The following is a 22,116-nucleotide window of genomic DNA, read 5'->3' as shown; positions in this document are numbered from 1 at the left end:
CCACTGGTTGCCGGCGGTCGTCAAACTGCGCGGCTCGCTAAAGTTGGGAGGACTTTTAGCGAGCCAGTTTCGACCTCTCAATACCTCTGTCAGACCCCGTTTCCCGGCTACCCTTATGAACAGGAATCAGAGCTTAGCGATTAACGCTTTTATCGATTCAGGTGCCGATGGAAGCTTTCTAGATGCCGAGTTGGTGGAACAGCTGGGGCTTTCCAAGGAGCAATTGCCGGAAGCCATTGAAGCTACCACTCTGGACGGCAGTAGTCTGGCACGTATCACGATGAGGACTGAACCGGTTAAGATGCTGTTGTCGGGGAATCATTCTGAGATGATTTCATTCTTCATTCTGCCGTCTTCCCATGTTCCTCTGGTCCTTGGATACCCCTGGCTGAAGGAACACAATCCCACGTTCGATTGGGTGACGGGCAAGGTAACGAGTTGGAGCCTTGATTGTCATGCTAACTGTCTCAAGACTGCCTGTCCCCATTCGGTTCCCAGTCAGGTGATTGAGGCTAAACCCCCAGATTTGTCCCTGGTTCCCGAGACATATCACGATTTGGGGGAAGTTTTCAGTAAGCAGAAGGCTCTGTCACTCCCTCCCCACCGACCATATGATTGTGCCATCAACCTGTTCCCTGGAGCTGTCTACCCCAAGGGAAGGTTATACAGTATCTCCCGACCTGAACGTGAGGCTTTGGAGACCTACATCAAGGAGTCCCTAGCTGCTGGTCTCGTTCGTCCCTCGTCATCACCCCTGGGGGCAGGATTCTTCTTTGTGGGTAAGAAGGATGGCTCTCTTCGACCGTGTATTGATTATCGGGGGTTGAATGACATCACGGTCAAGAACAAGTATCCCCTGCCCTTGATGAGTTCTGCCTTCGACTCCTTACAGGGTGCTACGGTGTTCACCAAGCTAGACCTACGCAATGCGTATCACATGGTCCGGATCAGAGAGGGGGACGAGTGGTTGACGGGTTTCAATACACCGATGGGTCACTTCGAGTATCAGGTGATGCCGTTTGGACTGACCAATGCTCCAGCGGTATTCCAGAGTATGGTGAACGACGTCCTGAGAGATATGATCGGTCTCTTTGTGTTTGTTTACCTGGATGACATTCTGATCTTCTCGAAGGAACCTTCCGACCACGTCCAGCATGTCCGGCAGGTTCTGCAGCGATTGTTGGAGAATCGCCTGTTCGTGAAGGCCGAGAAGTGCGAGTTTCACGCCCACACGACATCCTTTCTCGGGTACATCATCTCCAGGGGAGAGATTAGGATGGACCAGGAGAAGGTTAGAGCGGTTCTGGAATGGGCCCAGCCCGGTACGAGATTGCAGCTCCAGAGATTTTTGGGGTTTGCGAATTTCTACCGCAGATTCATCCGGGATTACAGCCGTGTGGCCGCTCCGTTAACTGCCTTGACTTCCAGTATCAGGACCTTCAAGTGGAATCCGGAGGCGGATCGAGCGTTTCTGGATTTGAAGAGGCGATTCACCAACGCACCGATTCTCTCTCAACCGGACACGGCCCGTCAGTTCGTCGTTGAAGTGGACGCGTCTGATGTGGGAGTTGGCGCCATCCTGTCGCAGCGATGCTCCACGGACAGTAAACTCCATCCCTGCGCCTACTACTCTCGTCGCCTTTCGCCTGCGGAGAGGAATTACGATGTGGGTAACCGGGAGCTTCTCGCGGTGAAACTTGCCTTGGAGGAGTGGCGCCACTGGTTGGAGGGGCGGAGCAACCGTTTATTGTCTGGACTGACCACAAGAATCTTGCTTACGTGCAATCGGCTAGACGTCTCAACTCCCGTCAGGCCAGGTGGTCGTTGTTTTTCGGACGATTCAATTTTTCCCTGACGTTCCGACCTGGATCTAAGAACGGCAAGGCGGACGCCTTGTCCCGGATGTTCTCCAAGACGGAGGAGAGTGGGTCCAAGACCGAGACAATTCTCCCCCGGAACTGCGTCGTGGGAGCAGTTATGTGGAAGATTGAGGAGGAGGTGATGGCGGCCCTTCGGACTCAGCCCGGTCCCGGTAACGGTCCACCCGGTCGGTTGTTTGTGCCTGAGTCGGTTCGTCCTGCTGTCCTCAAATGGTCCCACGCCAGCAAGATGGCTTGTCACCCTGGCGTGGCTCGGACGATGGCGTTTCTTCGCAGACGTTTTTGGTGGCCTGCCATGGCCGAGGATACTCGGGGTTTTGTTGCTGCCTGTCCAGTGTGTGCGCAGAATAAGAGTACCAATCGGCCCAGCTCTGGACTACTTCACCCCCTTCCTATTCCCCGGCGACCATGGTCGCATCTGGCCCTGGACTTCGTCACTGGGTTGCCCGCTTCTGAGGGGAACACGGTCGTTCTGACTATCGTGGACAGATTCAGCAAGTTCGCCCACTTTGTGCCAATTGCCAAGCTTCCCTCTGCCTCGGAGACGTCCGAGATCCTGGTTAGGGAGGTTTTCAGGGTCCACGGTTTGCCCAGTGATATCGTTTCCGACCGTGGCCCTCAGTTTACCTCTGCTGTCTGGAAGTCCTTCTGTTTGGCCATTGGAGCTACAGTCAGTCTCACATCTGGTTTTCACCCCCAATCCAATGGTCAGGCGGAGAGAGCCAACCAGAAGATGGAATCCACGCTACGCTGCCTGGTCTCTTCCAACCCCACCTCCTGGGTCTCTCAGTTGCCTTGGGTTGAGTATGCCCACAATACTCTCCCTACATCTGCCACTGGGATGTCTCCCTTCCAGTGCCTGTATGGCTACCAACCTCCCTTGTTCCCTTCTCAGGAGAAGGAGCTCTCAGTGCCTTCTGTTCAGGCCCATATTCGTCGTTGCCACCGGACCTGGCATCGGGCCAGAAAGGCACTCCTTAGAGTTTCGGACCGGTATCAGCTCCAGGCGAATCGTCGCCGGATCCCCGCTCCCACCTATTCCATCGGAGATAGGGTCTGGTTGGCCACACGGGATCTTCCGTTACGGACTGAGTCTAGGAAGTTGTTACCGAGTTCATTGGTCCGTTTGTGGTGGAGAAGGTGATCAATCCGGTGGCAGTTCGACTCAAACTCCCGAGGACGCTCAGAGTCCATCCCACCTTTCATGTCTCCTGCCTCAAGCCTGTTTTCCTCAGTCCTCTGTTGCCTCCTCCGCCTCCTCCTCCTCCTCCTCGGATGATCGGAGGTGGTCCTGCCTACACGGTGCGTCGCATCATGGATTCCAGACGGCGGGGCCGGGGTTTCCAGTATCTCGTGGACTGGGAGGGGTATGGTCCTGAAGAGAGGAGTTGGATTCCGCGGCGACAGGTCCTAGATGCTGACCTCATCAGTGACTTCTACCGCCTCCATCCTGGCGCTCCGGGGAGTCCGCCCGGTGGCGTTCGTCGGAGGGGGTACTGTAACGATCCCGGCAGTCTGAGTCGGGTCCTGTCTGGTGACTAGTTTTTCTGTTCGTGATCTCCAGTTTCCCGAGGGTTCGGGAACGCTCCGGGGAGCTCTCTTGTTTTCCGCACCTGCATCCCATCAGCAATCTGCACACCTGGTCCTGATCATCACCCTTCTTAGGCTCTGGCCTAACATCCATTCCCTGCCGGATCGTTAGCCATGAACAGTAGGTTTACCAGAGTATCAGTCTTAGAGCTTCTAGCGTTAGTTTTGTTGTTTTTGCACCTTGTTGGTTTGTTGTTTACTTACCTCCGTTTTGTTCCATCTGCAGTCACTCGTCCGGAACCTTCATCCAACCTCTGCCTGGTGGTCGGCGGCTGCCGAGCCATGATGGGATCAACCACTGCACCCCCAACAACTAATCAACGCCGCCCGCTCTGTTCCCTGGATTATTCAGCATCACTCTTGAATTTGTAAATAAACACTCACCTTCGTTTCAACTTACCTTGTCCTGGTCTGCTTCTGGGTTCTGGCTTTGTAACTCGTGACACGTTCTCCGAGCCAAAGTGCACTCCTCTGTTCAAGTGTTGATGAAGAGAGCGAGAGAGAGTGTAAACAGGGTCAAAGATGGAGATGCTATCCCCACGTCATTTCAACGTGGCGAATTGGGTAATAGTTGGTTGATACGTTGATCAATGAGATTACAACCTATTTTCACTGACTTAAAAAGACAGCCAAAAGTTTGCTGAATTCCCAATGCGATATCACTATGATTTCAACAATCTAAAAGCACAACCAAATTCCAATGGAAAATCAATGTCAGATTTTTTTGTTTAGTTGTCACCTAAATGTGTTATCACTGTGCTTTCAACCATTTAAAAGCACAACAAATTTCAAATGGCAATACAATGTCAGTTATTTTATACAGCAACTTAAAGGTGCTACACATAGGATATATATACTTTTTTTGCATTGTAATAAATAAAAAAAATCCATAATATATCTGCAGTAATAGTGGAATGATAGTGTTTCACAGGGAGACTTGTTTTGAATGCAGCCCAGTGCTAGGTGAATTGCAACAGCACTGGGCTGCATTCAAAACAAATATCCCCCTCCTGGCGGAGACTTGCGCTTGAGCCTTTTAACCTTTGGATTCGGTCCACCAGCTTCAAACAGCTATAAAAATGATATTTTTGGTTATTGAAAAGATATTTCACAGTGATTTAGATGGTACAATGATTCCCTACATTGTTCAGTGCTTGTTTTCTCACATAAACTGAAATTGAGCAAACAATGTAGAATTTTAGCAACCAGGAAATGACAGAGCGATATCCACTAGATAACACAGCCACAATGTCAGAACAGCTTTTCCAGTTTGACAAAAGATGCCGCTCAGGCGGGAGAAATCAATAGGCGAATATCACAGCCAATCACAACACTGGCGGGTAAGTAATACTGTGAAACACTATCATTCCACTATAACTGCAGATATATTATGTACATTTTCTGAAATTACAATGTAAAAGTAAAACACCAAATCCTATGTGTAGCATATTTAATGTGTTATCACTGTGCTTCATCTAGTAGCACAACCAAATGACCTGGATTGCAGTTGAGATTACATTCAAGTACATGTCGCAAGTGATCAATACCGTTCGAGATTCTGCACAGATTATTATGTGGCCATGGTTGTGTTAATCATTTGAAGGTCGAATAAATACTGTTACATTAGTTTATAAGATAGCCCTAACTTTAGGCTATTTACTGTATTACAAAAGTAATATTGAATTGTGTTTGGTTGACAATGAAACCAAATATCAACATTTAAAGGAGATGTATCTACTGCTTAGATAGTTCCATCTGTGCCACTGAGTCTGGTTTTAATTCCAGTTTGTCCACAAATGTGTAATGGATATGTAGGATTCACTCTCCATTTCAAACAAAAATCTAAGTTATAAATAGGTCATTTAGCAGACGCTCTTATCCAGAGCAACTTACAGGAGCAATTAGGGTTAAGTGCCTTGCTCAAGGGCACATCGACAGGTTTTTCACCTAGTCGGCTCGGGGATTAGAACCAGCGACTTTTCGGTTACTGGCACAACGCTCTTAACCACTAAGCTACCTGCTGCCCCGGACTAAATCAAATCAAACTTTAAATGCACTTTAAATCCAGTTTGATTTGATTTAGTCCTATTCTGTAACTTTGATTTTTTGTTGAGATGGAGACGTGAATCCAACATATTTATTACCTTATAGATTCAATTTTAAATCAACCAAACTTGAAACCCTAGGCCTATATGTATTGTCTATTTTTAGTTGAATCCTGGGCTTAATTAAAACAATAGCTGTTGATGACTTCCCAAATGCTATATAGGCCTAAATAGCATCATTGATGACATATAATTAATCATGTATGGTTACATTTCATTTCCTCTGTTAAACCTATACTTTGGAATGACTTCAATAACAACAATTAATCTATTAAGTGGAGATTTCTCTACAATCATTCTCACGATTGTAAGGTTCTGTATTTGTTTTCTTAGTTCACCTTGTGTTCTTGTACGTAGCCCTGTTTCTTTGTGTTCGTGAACGTAGCCCTGTCTTTCATTTTTGTTCATTGATTTCACCTGTGTTAGTTACTCACCTGGTCTCATCACCTCCTTATTTAGTTCAGTTCTTTCTGTTTGTGCCTTGTGAGGTATTGTTCGTTTTGACTGTACTAAGCCTTTCCTAGCTCGTTTGTGAGAACCAGTTTTAGCCTTCAGTCCTAGTTTTGTTTCACCTGCCTGTTTGCCTGCCTGTGTATGACCATTGCCTGCCTGTGACCACGATTCCTGCCTTCTACGAAGGCATAATAAACACCTGCCGCACTCTGCGTGTGAATCTACACCTTTTTCTCCCTGAGTATTCATTACAACGATAGCACATTGGTAATAGTCAGTGACAAATATCAAAGTCAAGCAGGGCTTGGTTAAAACTCTGAATGGGAAACCAAAGGGATAGCTGTAGATAGATCAACTCTCCAGTAGGAGGTGCTGACCAGCCTATTGTTTTTTTCTGATGGTGGATATTAGATTGAAGATCTGACGTTGTTTCAAAGGTACAAATTCAACATATTTTATACAAGGTTTGTCTATGTTGAAAATTGGTTATCATAATGACATAATCCTGTGGTTGAAATTTCACCCTCAAAACAACAGTTTAAGTCACAATACGTTGACAAATTACGTTGAAAACAGTAACTTGTTCATTATTTGTTGATTTAGTGTCAGAGTTTAGTGTGGGGCAATCTGTGTATTTGCCAATCTAGATAGGTGTATTGAAAAGTAACAGAACAAGTTATCCTGCTTGCTGATTGGATTTGATTGGGGACTGATTGATTTTCATTGGTCTTTATTAGGTCAGTAGAGTAACCCATTCATATTACATTTAGTGTTCAGATTACGACCCCCACCACTACCACTACCACCCCCTCCCACCAACCCCCTCCCAATACGTAAGCCTACACCTCCTTATGTAATGCAACATATCCTAATAAGACAGTCCTAAGTCTAGATTACTATTGACACATTGGTCTGGCTACTACAGGTTCTCACAGACTCCACTGCAGCCAAGTGGTGCTGGTAAACTAGGACAAAGATTCACCAAGTGGTGCTGGTAAACTATAGGTCAATGACACACTACCACTGAAAGTAAAGATGCAGTCTGGGATCTTAAGTACAATACATTTGTAAAATATTGTACAAATTGGATTCATAACATTGACACGTGATTGACTTTCCGACGGAACACTTTATTTTGCCTATACTTTGGTCAAGTAAAGCAGAAACGTACCAGGTTTGTTTAAACTTCATATGCAATTAGTCTATCTTGCAATTGTTTGTTTGTTAGGCCTATACAGTGCCTACAGAAAGTATTCACACACCTTGACTTTTTCCACATTTTGTTATGTTACAGCCTGAATTTAAAACGGATTAAATTTAGATTTTATGTCACTGGCCTACACAATTGTTACTCCTGAACTTATTTAGGCTTGCCATGACCAAGGGGTTGAATACTTAAGACATTTCAGCTATTTATTTGTCAAATGTCTAAAAACATAATTCCACTTTGACATTATGGGGTATTGTGTGTATCTACAATGTTCTCTTGCATTTTGTTAATAGTCTAACTACCGCATATGTATTGAAATGTATTATGCTATGGCAAATAGGGAATGGGCCATTTGGCATGTCGCCCTGCTGTGTGCTCACTACACTGCTCTGTTGTGAGCTGCCAGACTCTGGAGGTGCAGTCAAATTCAAATATGCTAATTGTTTGTGACATCACGATGTCGTCACCATCGACAATAGTTGTCAAATATTGTTGATAGAAGATGCAATCTTAAAATTGCCCAACACTACTGTCAGTATGGATCAAACATTGGCACACAGGTCTCTGGTAGGAGTGGTGGTGGTAAACTGAGGGAACATTTGTAAATCACTTTGAGAGTTGCTGTAAAAAGAAAAGCTTTGACTGAATAGAAGGTCTTAATAAATATATCAGTTGACATAGCATGGGAATGGACAAGGACCGAGTAATGCACATTTTCTTATATCATCTGCAGCAATAAAGCAAAACCTTACTGAGTGACCATATCCCTTCTCACTGATCATTGGTCCAATGGGGAATGTCGTGACACCGGTCCAACCAGTTATGCCCTTGATCATTATCCAATCACACATCCACAGAATTAGCTTTTGGAGTGAGATCAGTGCTTGACTTAAAATAGGTTTCCGTACTCATTTTGGGTGCTGGTACTGTTTATATTTAGGTGCAGGAGCTCCACAATACTTTTGAGCTAATATTCTATAAGAGGAACAGGAGCTCAAGCAGTAGAACATTTGAGGTGCCAGTACTCAGCTCCGATGAGCTCCTGCCCAAGTCAAGCACTGATGAGATTGAAGATCAAACTCATTAAACTAATTTTGGTTGTTGTATGTGTCTTATTTATTAATTTATTAATTGAGAACCTTTGTTTAGCCAATTAGGTTATCGAGAACATACTAAACTATATAGCGACCTGGCAAGAGGGTGCAGTGAAACAGTGCAGCAATAGCATACGTACTGTTCTGGACCATCCTGTTCTGTCTTGCTCTGTTCTGTCCTGTTCTGTTCTCATCTGTCCTGTTCTGTTCTGTTCTGTTCTGTTCTCTTCTCTTCTCTTCTCTTCTCTTCTCTTCTCTTCTCTTCTCTTCTCTTCTCTTCTCTTCTCTTCTCTTCTCTTCTCTTCTCTTCTCTTCTCTTCTCTTCTCTCCTTTCCTGTAGAAAATGACAAGATATCAGTGGGTAGTTTCTGCTACTTACATAAAGAAACACTATTGGTAGTGAAATGTATGGTCTGGGATCAGGAAATCTGTTCAATGGCCATCTCAATTATTGATATTTACAAATAGTTTCTTAAAGAATATAACTTGAGCTTAGCACACCCGGCTTTTTCATAACTCCAAATATAACATATTGCTCCATTGGTAACAAACAACAGGAACGTGAACAAGCAATATAGTGTCCAACTATGTTTAAAACTATCATGTGGATGTCATGGACTGTCAGTCCTTGTGTCTAGAGTGCTGTCTATGAATTTATGAATGTAGCCCCATCCCTCAGCTGTACATCAAAACTAGTGACGGGCTACAGTTTTGTTGTGTGTTAAAATCTCAGAATGCAGCTTTAACCACTTGGTACCAAATGGTGCTTGTTTGAATGAAATCCAAAGAAACATATATATATATATTATTGTGTATATACCATGTTACCATGTAATTATTAAATAATTAATAATATTAATAATAAATACATAACTGGTCATTTCTTTGCCCTAAAATAAAGTGCTACCATCACTTCTTAATAACTAAACAATTAAGCAGTTTGATCAACATTTTTCACTTGCAGTATCTTTCTTTAAATCTGGTTCATGATATTATTATTCATATGGATGAGTAAAAATGTTTCTGCACCAAATACTCTAATTAAACATAATGCTCAAGTATCAGTCAAGAGTTTCAACTTTCAGATCTTTATTAAACACACACATACACACACACACACAAACTCCTGTTAGAGTATCAAACACGTAGTTATATACATGCACAATGTTAAAGCTCTTGCAAGATGTCAGTCTTCCTATCCACCATGCTTTGACCTTCAATTCCCTTGAATAGTCATGTCTAGGAAAGTGTTGACATAGAAAGCGGGAGGGGATGCGTTTTGCATTGTGCATTTCTCTTCTCAATCACCTTCAGGTATTTCCCCCTTCTACCATTTAATACATGTATCAGAAGCACAGCTATAGCAGAGCCAAGCCCTGTGTGGAAAGGTACAAGCGTGTGGGGTGGTCCGATGCGACGGAGGCTATCCAGGGCTCAATTCTCGGCAGGCAGGACTTTGTCAAGGTAAACCTTGATGGATTTGATGGCCTCGTCCAGGTAGGTGCCGACATGGGGGCGCACGTAGTGTCCGTACAGACCCAGACCGGCCATACGGGCCTTGTCCACCAAGGGTGCTGCTTCCTGGGCCAGACCACTGGACAACACACACACAAAGACAGGAAGGGATGTCAGTAATGTTATAAGTTAACAGCCATCATATGTGTCTCAGACCTGGGTTCAAATACATGTGTATTTGAGTATTTTTTTATTTAAAAAGAAATATCTGTGTATTTGAGTATTCTGAATTACACAGCCCAAAACAAGTACTTTTAATTGAGTATTTGAATGGTTAATTGAGAAAACTGAAACAAATAGTCTTTCAAATTGTATTTCAAAGTATTTCAAATACCTGGGTTAAATGCATGGGAGCGTATTTGAGCCAGTGTATTTGAGAATTTTGTGAAAGTGTATTTCCAACTACTTGTTTTTTCAAATAAAGATGATCTGAATACTTGTTTTGAAATGTAATGGAAATACCTGAAATAGTATTTTAACCATGTTCTGATGTGTCCAGTGGTGAACGTTTAATAGAGAATGGTAAAATATCTAGGTAACATGTTGATAGGCATGAAGCGCCAGTATCTAAGATCCTATAATCATTTGAAGTCCTACTTCAAAGTTATGGACAGATAGACAGTAGAACTGACAGTACATCAGACGGATAGACAGACAAACAAGCAGGACAACAGAAGGACATCGACAGACTGACAGACCGACTCAATGGGATAAGGTAACTCGGGTGAGTCGGGGTGGGGCACTCACGTTCCGATCTTGACAACGCTCTGGAATTTGGGATTGCCCTGCAGCTCCTCGATGTAGTCTTTGGCAGCCTGGCCCTGGCCCATGTTCTCAGTCAAAGGCCCCACAGCAGCCTGCAACTTGCTGTAGGCGTTCAGCAGCCTCTTGTAGAACACAGACTTCATGTCCTCATACTTCTCCACCAGCTCCTTGTCGGGCTCTGGTACCTGACACAGGCACACAGAGACTGGAGGGGAGACAGGGGAAAGATCGTTTTTATTAATTAATTGCACTTGCTTGACTGCTGTTATTGAGTATCTAAAACCACTGGACTAACTTTAGCCACAAAATAGCCCTAATATACTAATACGCTTCGCATAACCAGGCAGTGTGTGTGAGTAAGGTTGATTTTGTGTCTGTGTCTGTGTAATGGAGGTAGTCACAGGGTTTGATCGTTCTCATGATGAGTAAACTTGGCTGTAATAATCAAAGGCCATTTCAACCTGACATCTGAGATCTCTCTTATCTCTGCTGATATTGTAGCAGTGGGGTTCGATGTCCATAGTGTCACTGCTCAATGTGGTCAGCCTATCACCTCCACAAGTCCATCACAGTTCAAAGCCTATCACCTCTCAGATAAGCATGCAACTAACTGCTATACATTCCTGTTGCTGACATGTTCTCTCACTGTCACTGACAGGTTCACAGCTGCAGGTCAAAGGTAGCTATTACCTTCTGTTTTATAAACAGCTGGAATGAACGCTATATATCCATTTTCATAAATGTTGGCAAATTAGCTTTTATTGTTTAAAGACATTATGAAAGAGATTGGTGTGTTTTTCACTATCTAATCATGGCATGGGGTTGTTCAATTGATGGTCTTACCTTGAAGCGCAAGCACGAAGGCTAATGCCAATTTTCCGTTCATCTCTGAAAGAAAAAGACAAACCACATAGGATTTCAATGCAATGCCTGCCTATTTATTAGACAAGAAACCAGACCATTCTGATCAGGCATCAATGAAACTGATAAGCTGTTTAGAACTGATACAAAAGGAAGATGCATCTTAAAATACATGAGTCATTAATTCATTAATTCATTAATTAATTTAAAATGTTAGAGATTACTAGAGCATTGAAATAATGTATCTATAAAAGTTGAGCGAAGACAGAGAAAAATATTACCTCCTTTTGTAGTGGGTGTACAGATCCCAGTGAAATAAATGACACTCTTCTCTGGTGGCTGAGTTGTCTGTAAAGCAGTCTGGACAAGTAGACACCATGATATAGGGAGGACTGTAAATAAACGTCATCTAATGAGTATGCACGCACACAAACACCTACACGAACACACACGCACGCACGCACACACACCCACGCACCCAGACTCACCAGAACCCACTGTACCTATGGGACAAACATCCACACACTCGTTCGCCTACACAAAGTCCATTGCACTTGAGTCCCCTCATATGTACGTCCAGACAAGTGATGCAATGCATCCAGATTATCACTTGATTGGATTCTGAAATCTATTTATGCTGCAATGCACTCTTCTGCATATGTAGGAAAGCGTCAATTCCCCCATAAAAACGTTCACATATCAGTGCATGAAATAGATTTTTGTTTGAATGAATGATCGTGTTAAGCATTATAATTGATTTGCCAGCATTTGTGTGGAACATAAACCAGTATGCTTGACTGCCTCTATGTAACTAATTGCAAATCATTAATCTTGCACACATTCATAATTCACGAACTCAACAACAAAACTCTCTTCACAATGTATAACAAAAGGAATCTCAAAGGCTTATTCATGCTAAGGTCCTTTCTCACTGTCTATTTGAATGTGTTTCATGTATCCCAGTTAGTCAGATTATGGTTTTGATTGGAACAGGGCCCTGAGTGTCTTGACTGTGTTCCAGGATCGATGTCTGCAGTCCACACAGAGAGAGCTGAAGGAAACGGCCTGCAGGTCACACACATCTCCCCTCCTGCCAGACACACCTGCTGAACCTTGTATCTCAACTGTCAACTCTCACCTAGGCAACACTTCGATTTCAGCACAGTCTGTAGACATCACTCCCATCGCTGATGTCTCTGTATGTATGTCTGTCTGGCTCTCTCTCTCATCTGTCTGTCTGTCCCTCCATCTGTCTCTTTCTTTCGGTCTCATTCTATCTCTTCCTCTTTGTCGTTCACTGTTGCTTTCTCTCTGCCTCTCTCTCTGCTATTCTAAAATATTTTCTCAGTCTCTCTCAACTTTCTACTTCATTCAGTTCAGAGATTGATGAATGTGGGCAGTGTAGACAGTGTCAAGGGAAAGTTTATGAAAAGGCTCAACACTATAATGATATTATTGAATGTTTTTATTTATTTAGTGTTGCTTCATTTTGGTGGTTCACAATAGTTAATTGACTCATTCAGATGCAATATGTGACCCTTGTTTGATAACGGTATGATTACTACTAGACTAGGGCAGTTTTAATACTATCACAACCCTTGTGTTGAGGTTAGTGTAACACTAATAAACGGGTGTCGTCATTCACCAGCCAAATCATACAGCAGTGTTCACGTGCTCTTCTAAAACATTGTAACACAAATGTCCTACTTGTAATCCCTAGTGCATATGAACATAGAATCAGTCCTAGTATCACCTTGCATGAGTATATGTGCTAGCAGTGAGCTGGGTGGGTGTTTGTCTGCCTTAGATTCAGGTGCCATTAGATGGGTCTGTACTGGTCGATCTTTTCCTTGACTCTGTCCCAGAAGGAACTGGTGGAGGCTGAGGCCCAGTCCATGTAGGGGTCAGCCACTGGTTTGATGTGGTCCTCGTAGTATGCACCAGCAAAGGCCCGTACCACCTCTCCTATTCTCTGGGCTTTAACTTTGGCTGCCCTGTAAAACACACACACACAAGAACAAAGCACTTGGGAGCAGCATCTACTGAGTGCAGGCCTTTTGTCTTTATCCTTAAAATGGCATGGTCGGCCATAGTGAGTGTGTGTCTGTTTGTACCTGTATGCCTCTGTTGCCCGCTGCAGAACCCCCTCAGAGTCAGAGTCCCCTGGGGCTGGTGTCTGGGCCACTATGGACACACATGCTATGGAGGAGAAAGGTTACAGTAGGGTACAGTAGGTTGGAAACCTGGAAACCATACTCAAAATACTACCAGTCCATGTCAGCAGTTCAATGGAGGATAGAATAGACAGACAGTAAAACATGTTGACATGCACAGCCACACCTTGAATGAGCAAGAGGAGAGCAACTAGCATCCGTTTCCATGGCATCTGTCATAGAAACAGAATGAGGGAAGATTAGCCTAAAATACACATCTCACTTACAGTGGGGAGAACAAGTATTTGATACACTGCCGATTTTGCAAGTTTTCCTACTTACAAAGCATGTAGAGGTCTGTAATTTTTATCATAGGTACACTTCAACTGTGAGAGACGGAATCTAAAACAAAAATCCAGAAAATCACATTGTATGATTTTTAAGTAATTAATTTGCATTTTATTGCATGACATAAGTATTTGATCGCCTACAAACCAATAAGAATTCCGGCTCTCACAGACCTGTTCGTTTTTCTTTAAGAAGCCCTCCTGTTCTCCACTCATTACCTGTATTAACTGCACCTGTTTGAACTCGTTACCTGTATAAAAGACACCTGTCCACACACTCAATCAAACAGACTCCAACCTCTCCACAATGGCCAAGACCAGAGAGCTGTGTAAGGACATCAGGGATAAAATTGTAGACCTGCACAAGGCTGGGATGGGCTACAGGACAATAGGCAAGCAGCTTGGTGAGAAGGCAACAACTGTTGGCGCAATTATTAGAAAATGGAAGAAGTTCAAGATGACGGTCAATCACCCTCGGTCTAGGGCTCCATGCAAGATCTCACCTCGTGGGGTATCAATGATCATGAGGAAGGTGATGGATCAGCCCAGAACTACACGGCAGGACCTGTTCAATGACCTGAAGAGAGCTGGGACCACAGTCTCAAAGAAAACCATTAGTAACACACTACGCCGTCATGGATTAAAATCCTGCAGCACACGCAAGGTCCCCCTGCTCAAACCAGCGCATGTCCAGGCCCGTCTGAAGTTTGCCAATGACCATCTGGATGATCCAGAGGAGGAATGGGAGAAGGTCATGTGGTCTGATGAGACAAAAATAGAGCTTTTTGGTCTAAACTCCACTCGCCGTGTTTGGAGGAAGAAGAAGGATGAGTACAACCCCAAGAACACCTTCCCAACCGTGAAGCATGGAGGTGGAAACATCATTCTTTGGGCATGCTTTTCTGCAAAGGGGACAGGACGACTGCACCGTATTGAGGGGAGGATGGATGGGGCCATGTATCGCGAGATCTTGGCCAACAACCTCCTTCCCTCAGTAAGAGCATTGAAGATGGGTCGTGGCTGGGTCTTCCAGCATGACAACGACCCGAAACACACAGCCAGGGCAACTAAGGAGTGGCTCCGTAAGAAGCATCTCAAGGTCCTGGAGTGGCCTAGCCAGTTTCCAGACCTGAACCCAATAGAAAAATCTTTGGAGGGAGCTGAAAGTCCGTATTGCCCAGCGACAGCCCCGAAACCTGAAGGATCTGGAGAAGGTCTGTATGGAGGAGTGGGCCAAAATCCCTGCTGCAGTGTGTGCAAACCTGGTCAAGACGTACAGGAAACGTATGATCTCTGTAATTGCAAACAAAGGTTTCTGTACCAAATATTAAGTTCTGCTTTTCTGATGTATCAAATACTTATGTCATGCAATAAAATGCAAATGAATTACTTAAAAATCATACAATGTGATTTTCTGGATTTTTGAAGTGTACCTATGATAAAAATTACCGACCTCTACATGCTTTGTAAGTAGGAAAACCTGCAAAATCGGCAGTGTATCAAATACTTGTTCTCCCCACTGTATAAAAAATAGATATTACATTTAATGAAATTATTCAATAAACAGTACATTCAATTTTTCATCAATCCAAACAAAACTAATCATATGTTCAAATGATATATCACTGATATATATATATATATATATATATATATATATTTCTGTAATCAACAGTATCACTCATAACAGCTGGCCTCCAGTATAAAAACAGCTATAAACTACACAATTCAAAGTGAGTGAAAGAGCATTTTAGGGGAGCATTTTACCTTAGTGTTTGTTCTCAGTATTGTCCAATCTGTTTGGCGGAATCAAGTCACTTTATTTGATTTAGGGGAGTTCTCACAGTGCTTTTTCTTGGTTACACGTGTACATTGTTCTTGTTTTGGTGACCACTGACCGATGGTCTGTTTTTGGGTGGGAAGTGGTGGACTGATTGGATTGGCTTGGATGATCAGTGAGTCAGTCGTAAGTAGTCCAGTGGTTCGATACTCTCTATTTATTTAAGTTCTGAGAAAATATTTTCTGGGTACATTTACTGAAAAAAACTAAATGTAAGCAAGCCTAAATATCTTAGATTTAGTGATAATACCCTTAAAATTGTTTATTTTTCTTATCAAACAAAATTATCTAATGTCATTGGCTGATAATTTTGCTAATTTTACAATAAAAAAGGCTTAATACAAGTAATTTCTCTTATTTCAAGATATTTTTCAAGATATTTTACCTTCTTATTTCAAGATATTTTTCAGGATATTTTACCTTGAAATATCTTGAAATAAGATAAATTACTTGTGTCAGCTGCTACAGTATCAAATGTTGCCGAAAAGAAACACTAACTCCTCGCAACACATTTAAAAAAAGCCTTTAATTTTAATATTTCATCCTTGTATTTGCCAAAAGGTTACATTAATCTCTTATCATCTTTTCAATTTCAACATTGTCTGGATACCTGTCCAACATTCCTGATGAGTGGACATATTAGCTGGTAAATATTCAGACCAGGCAAAGTCTTTATGTCCCTATGCACCAGATAGATTTATTAAGAAGACAGCAGGTGAATGAAATAGAGTACTGTTTTGGACTAGACCCAATGGTCCCAGTCAGCAGAACTCAAGAGAGTTGTCCACTTCAGAATACCTCTCTCTCTCTCTCTCTCTCTCTCTCTCTCTCTCTCTCTCTCTCTCTCTCTCTCTCTCTCTCTCTCTCTCTCTCTCTCTCTCTCTCTATCTTTGCAACACTTTTTCAGGCACAATGCTGAATGATACACTGATACATGACCAACTGTTGATGTCATTTTCAAATCTTGTTTTCCCACTATTGCTTTGTCCATTCGCCTCTTCACCTCTGGTCCTGTCGACAGACACAGCACAATAGTTGGTTGTTGTGAGAAGATGGTACGGAGAGCAGATTAAAGCTGCCCACTATTATGACACTCCACCAGAAAATAGGGTACAAATATGAGTATTACCTTTTGGGGTGCACAACCCTCTTTCCCCCTGGACCCCCTCTACCCCCCCTACCCCCTGACATCTAGTCAAACACAGGAGCAGATTCCAGTAAACAGGGACAGCATAGTAATCATTAACTCAGGATAAACAGTGACTTTAGCCGGGGCCTTGTGAAATGGAGGACCAGCAGCCAGTGTAGTGCTGGCAATTGCCCTTTGGTGGCTGCTATTGACATAGATAGACCACTCTCTCTCAAAGATCACTCTCTGCTATTAGTTAATTCTGCAGAATTATTTGACCGGGTTACTACCTCTCAATAAAGCTATTGATGTGTAGATCTCCAGAGAGATACATGATATCCAGAGCATCAAAGTATGTCTATTGCATTGCATTACATAGTGTTTATTGTTAAGGAGAGCTCAATAACAGCATAAATCCAGAGTCCATTTATGATTGTGACACAAGTTTGTATCTTTTTTTTAGTGGAAGCATATCTTAGCACAGGAACATTAAGTTTCAAGAGATTGAACATTGTTCATAGAGACACTTTTCAAGAATGCACACAACCAACATGCTGAACGGAAGAAAGTGGCCATTGGCAGACACTTGTGCTACTGCTGAATCTCAGTTAGAGAAGTGTCTGGGCAAAATGTGAAATTACATGTGTTCAGTCAGAATGTACTAATTATTTCTCTGGCCACCATGATGGTGTTTTTAACCCATGTGACATACTGGTCAGCTGACCATTCACGTTGACCACATTATCATCCTACACCTATCCCACAATGCATCATAAACAGAGAGGAAGTGAATGTGTGGTCTTTGTGCACAGTTTTTTATACATGTTATGCATACTGTCTATATTATTTGTACAGGTCTTCATATCCTTATGTGCCCCCAGATATTAGTTGAAGAGACACGTCAAATATAATAAATGCCAATCAAACTCATTGTTCAGAATAACTTCGCATTGCATGTATTAATTGGCCTCTTTAAAAATGAATAGTTTGACTTCTTACTGTATGCAAATCAAATGCGTAATACAACAACCCACAAATATAGTTTTATCACAAATGTATCTTTATTGTTCAACTCATTGTGATCCAGGTTATTAAAGAAAGCCATAACAATTACACAGAGATAACGTCGGCCTCTTCACAGAGGGGGAATATAACCTTTGTGTCTGTCGGCATAACGTATGTGTCAGCATCACAGCAACCGCGTCACCAGGCAAGACAGAGCAAGAAGCGTGATGGGGGGGGTCTTATTGGTCACAGATAGGCAGGGTCAGAGGTGTACAGGCTTACTACTGCTTGGGGAAGGTCTCGTCGAACTTGACCTTCATCTTGTCAAACTGCTCAGTGAACCAGTTCCTTGAGATGGGGAGACAGACACACAGTGAGTCATTTCAGTCTTTAATTATTTCAGTGTATCAATGTATATCTTCAATTAATTTAATGTTGGGTTATGTTTTGGTGTGTGTGTGTGTGTGTGTGTGTGTGTGTGTGTGTGTGTGTGTGTGTGTGTGTGTGTGTGTGTGTGTGTGTGTGTGTGTGTGTGTGTGTGTGTGTGTGTGTGCATGCGTGTGCGTGCGTGGGTGCGTGTGTACCTTGTGTTGGTGGCGAACTCGCTGTCCCCGATCTTTTCAACCAGGTCCTTGGTCTTGACAGTTAGGTCATCAGTTAGCTCCTTCATCTGATTGCCGAAGGTGGCAAAATGCTCCTCAATGGTCTTCTCAGCCTCCTGAGCCTCTGTAGAGTGAAAGGGACATAGGGTTAGAACTATGAACAGAAGGGGAGAGTTTTAGATTTATGAATAGAGAAGGGGAAAGAGACAGGAAAAAGGGGAGACAGAGGGTTTCATTAAGAAGAGAGAAAGAGAGAGAGTGTGTGTGAGAGAGAGAGAGAGAGAGAGAGAGAGAGAGAGAGAGAGAGAGAGAGAGAGAGAGAGAGAGAGAGAGACGGAGGTGAAGGAGCAACGGTAATGATTAGATAGAATGAGAGTGTAATGGCTGCCTAATAGGGTAGGGCTTTATACCTGTGTGTGCGGCGAACACAAGCATCAACACAGCAATGGCAATGGACAGTTTCATCTTGACTGTTGGCTACAAGGGAAGGACAAACACGTTTATTTAGTAACAAAACACCCTGCCTTTAATATCCTCCATCATAAAATGTTTTCATGATGAGTCAGTTATGAGTTAAAACAAAATCTAAGCATAATGCCATCAGGGTTTCGTCAGGAGTTGTGCTAAAAAAGTGAAACGTAAGACATCTTATTATTATTGTCCTAATAAAGGATCAACAGCTGTTATGTTAGTGTTATAGGGTTGAAACCGTTGTCTGAAACATGTGCACGTGTATCTAGTGAAAGAGTGCACCCGTGCGGTCAGCACAGTGGACAGCTCCCTTTGCGTTCTCTAGCCTACACACAACTTCGATTGGTGACTTTACATGGGCAAGAACAACACTTTTGATAGGCTTACATTTTACATTAAACTCGACCTGATCAAATTAGTAAACTAACAGAAGAATTGTTTCTATGAATATCTGTCCTGAGCATTGGATGGCGCTCAGAAACAGAAGGTAGACTGAATGTCTTTCCTGCTTGTATAAACTACACCTAGATGTCGCCACAATACCGCATACAGATTTTGAGAGCCTGGTATAGACTAACGGAAAGTTTTGGGTATAAAATAAAGAACTGCATTCTCGTGCAAATAAACTGATGAACAAAAGTCGCAGATATACCAGCTTATGTGTTTGCTTTGATAAGACCAAAAACATGCAAAGATATTTACATTTGAAGTTATAACAAAGAAAACAAGTCTCTAGAAATGCGAGTGAAATGTAGGTTAATCTTACCTGTTTTCCCGTCTCAGACAGAAAATGTGTCTGACAGACTGACGGAGTCCCTCTATATATCCCAGCACGATGACGTAATCAGTAGTTACCACTTCTGACCTATGGTGACCCCTCATCGCACAATGAAGCGGGCGCCAAGAGCGGCCTACTCCCACCTTCTCCTCCAGATTAACCAACACTCCCACATCTCCCTTTTCTGGGATCCCAGCAGAGGTATAGTCAATGTCCTGTCTTGTTTCAAACCACACATAATCACGTATATAATCAGATGTGGGAATGACTGGATCTGTAATTCACGGTCTGATCTGGAGGTTTTTTCAACCTGCCTTAGGTTTTATAATGTGATATTAATTTGCCATAAAATATCCATTGTAAATCAATGGATGTAGGTCAGAGAGGGTAGACCTATCATCAGTTCATAGTTCTCTGGTTGATATCTCACGTCAGTATCCATGATGACATAGTCATATCCATATCTGACAGCATCAGGCTGTGAGTGCACAGAGATACAGACCTAAAGTGGACTATGACCATAAGCTAGGTCACAAAGGTACTTATACTACTGATACTGAGCTAAGATATTGATACGGTTCTGCAGTGGCATCACTAAACAGCACCGCATTGACTCTGGTGCTCAATGCAGATCTGTCTCTGAGTCCACCAGACCAGTCCACTTAGGGCTCTATTCAATCCATAGCACTGAAGAGCTGCGATCGATAATTAAAGGCAATGTTCCCACCGTTGCGTAGACTGCATTCAATTACCTTTACATTTTAAAGCAGATCGTCTGCGATACGGATTGAATCCAGCCCTTAGTCATTTTGGCAAGGCAAGTATTTGGGCCCCATTCCATCCTTCCCTCCTCCCTCCCTTGAAGTCATACCTGTTCTGACATCTCTGAATAGATGAAAGCTGTGTGATGGAATGCTTGTTGACACCTGTCAATTTCATAACATAAAATATTAAAATTAGGCCTATAACGTGCACTTCTTCCCCTCTGATCTACTTTCAGTCCCATTGCCCTTCACTGATCTCACACACAGATCTGTGCTAGCTGTGTTATCAGTTTTATCATGGGATACAGCATGGACAGTATCAACTTTGCCCACTGTTATGTAAATCTGATAGAAGTACATTATATTAGTGCTCCTCCGTGCTGTCTCCAACAGAGAGAAGCTGGGGTCAACAAACCTCTACAGTACTGGAATAGCCTATACGGAACTCCACGTCCAAGAACTACAAAGTCTGGCAAAGTCTATGTCACCTTCTTCTTTTTTGTGGGGGCGTCAGTGTCTGTGTGTGTGTGTGTGTGTGTGTGTGTGTGTGTGTGTTATGTTTGGTGTGGTACAGGGGTTTGGTGTAGCAAATCACATTGACACAACTCTGAAAACACCCGATTTTTTGTTATTTGACCCGAGAGTCTTATGGCTTTATTTGCACTATTCTTGAAATAGGGAAGTAAGTCTAGGAGGTCATTCTCTGTGTTGGAGCATACAGGGGTAGTGGACTACAGTTTGTTGAACTATAGTAACCTCTCATTAGTGCTGGAGGGGTATGTGGGTTTTCCTCATTGCAGCACTTCCCTCTTTGCACCTAGCCCTCTGCTGCCCATTGCAGGGTGCCCATTTGGTGCTGATGGCTTTAGCCATATGATACCCTATGATGATGCGCAGATGACCATTGTCCTGCATGAACCACACAGTACCGCTTCCTCACCTGTGGCAGAGTGTGCGATATCTCCATCTCCTCCAGAGTGTGTGAGTCTGTGTGATGCATGAGGCGTGAACGTGCATGTCTCTCTCGCTCATGAATTGCAATAACAAGCCGCCTGATAAAATACTGTTCCCCCCCCCCTTCTTTTGCTTAAGGGTTCCTGTGGTGACGGGTTTGTGTTCCAGCACCAAGATGGGGGAGGAGAGGGGAGGAAGGGGGTAATAAGAGGTAACATCTCTGTGGGGGAGTTGTGGGGGGGTTACTGTCGTTTTTGCTCTGCCAACACCTGCTAGCTGGATCCTTTTGTTTCTGCAGCCGGAGCCGGAGACACCCAGGAGCTGCAGTATAGTACGTGAGAAGAAGTGCTGACTGGCAGAATGCTTGTGGTTTTCCTGTTTTCTCCTTGGCCAGACCCCTGCAGCTACATACAGGGTTTACTGTAGTGTAGGACACTTCACCCAAATAGGGGGAGTTACAGAGATAAACACAGCCTTCCAGTAAAGGAGGAACAGAAACAAACTGTGACTCAATAACTTACTCACTCGCCTACAATGAAGTTGCATGCAATGCACTTCAGCACAGAGGTTGTTACTAGGAGTGTGACCTGATTTAGGGGA

General features: G+C 43.3%; 1 protein-coding gene across 1 annotated transcript; it reads right to left on the bottom strand.

The window, feature by feature from the left end:
* Positions 1 to 17,981: 17,981 nt before the first annotated feature.
* LOC121542835 (apolipoprotein C-I) lies at positions 17,982 to 19,836 on the bottom strand. Its single transcript, XM_041852394.2, has 4 exons — positions 19,787 to 19,836; positions 18,960 to 19,026; positions 18,532 to 18,673; positions 17,982 to 18,295 (listed from the first exon to the last, which is right to left on the bottom strand). Exons 2-4 carry the CDS (start codon positions 19,012 to 19,014, stop codon positions 18,229 to 18,231), a joined length of 264 nt encoding a protein of 87 aa, XP_041708328.1. The 5' UTR covers positions 19,015 to 19,026; positions 19,787 to 19,836; the 3' UTR covers positions 17,982 to 18,228.
* Positions 19,837 to 22,116: the final 2,280 nt, after the last annotated feature.

This window comes from Coregonus clupeaformis, chromosome 28 (genome assembly GCF_020615455.1).
Source record: "Coregonus clupeaformis isolate EN_2021a chromosome 28, ASM2061545v1, whole genome shotgun sequence".
In the NCBI taxonomy this organism is placed as follows: Eukaryota; Metazoa; Chordata; class Actinopteri; order Salmoniformes; family Salmonidae; genus Coregonus; species Coregonus clupeaformis.
The sequence above is the reverse complement of the archived record's forward strand: the minus strand, read 5'-3'. Positions and strand labels throughout refer to the sequence as shown.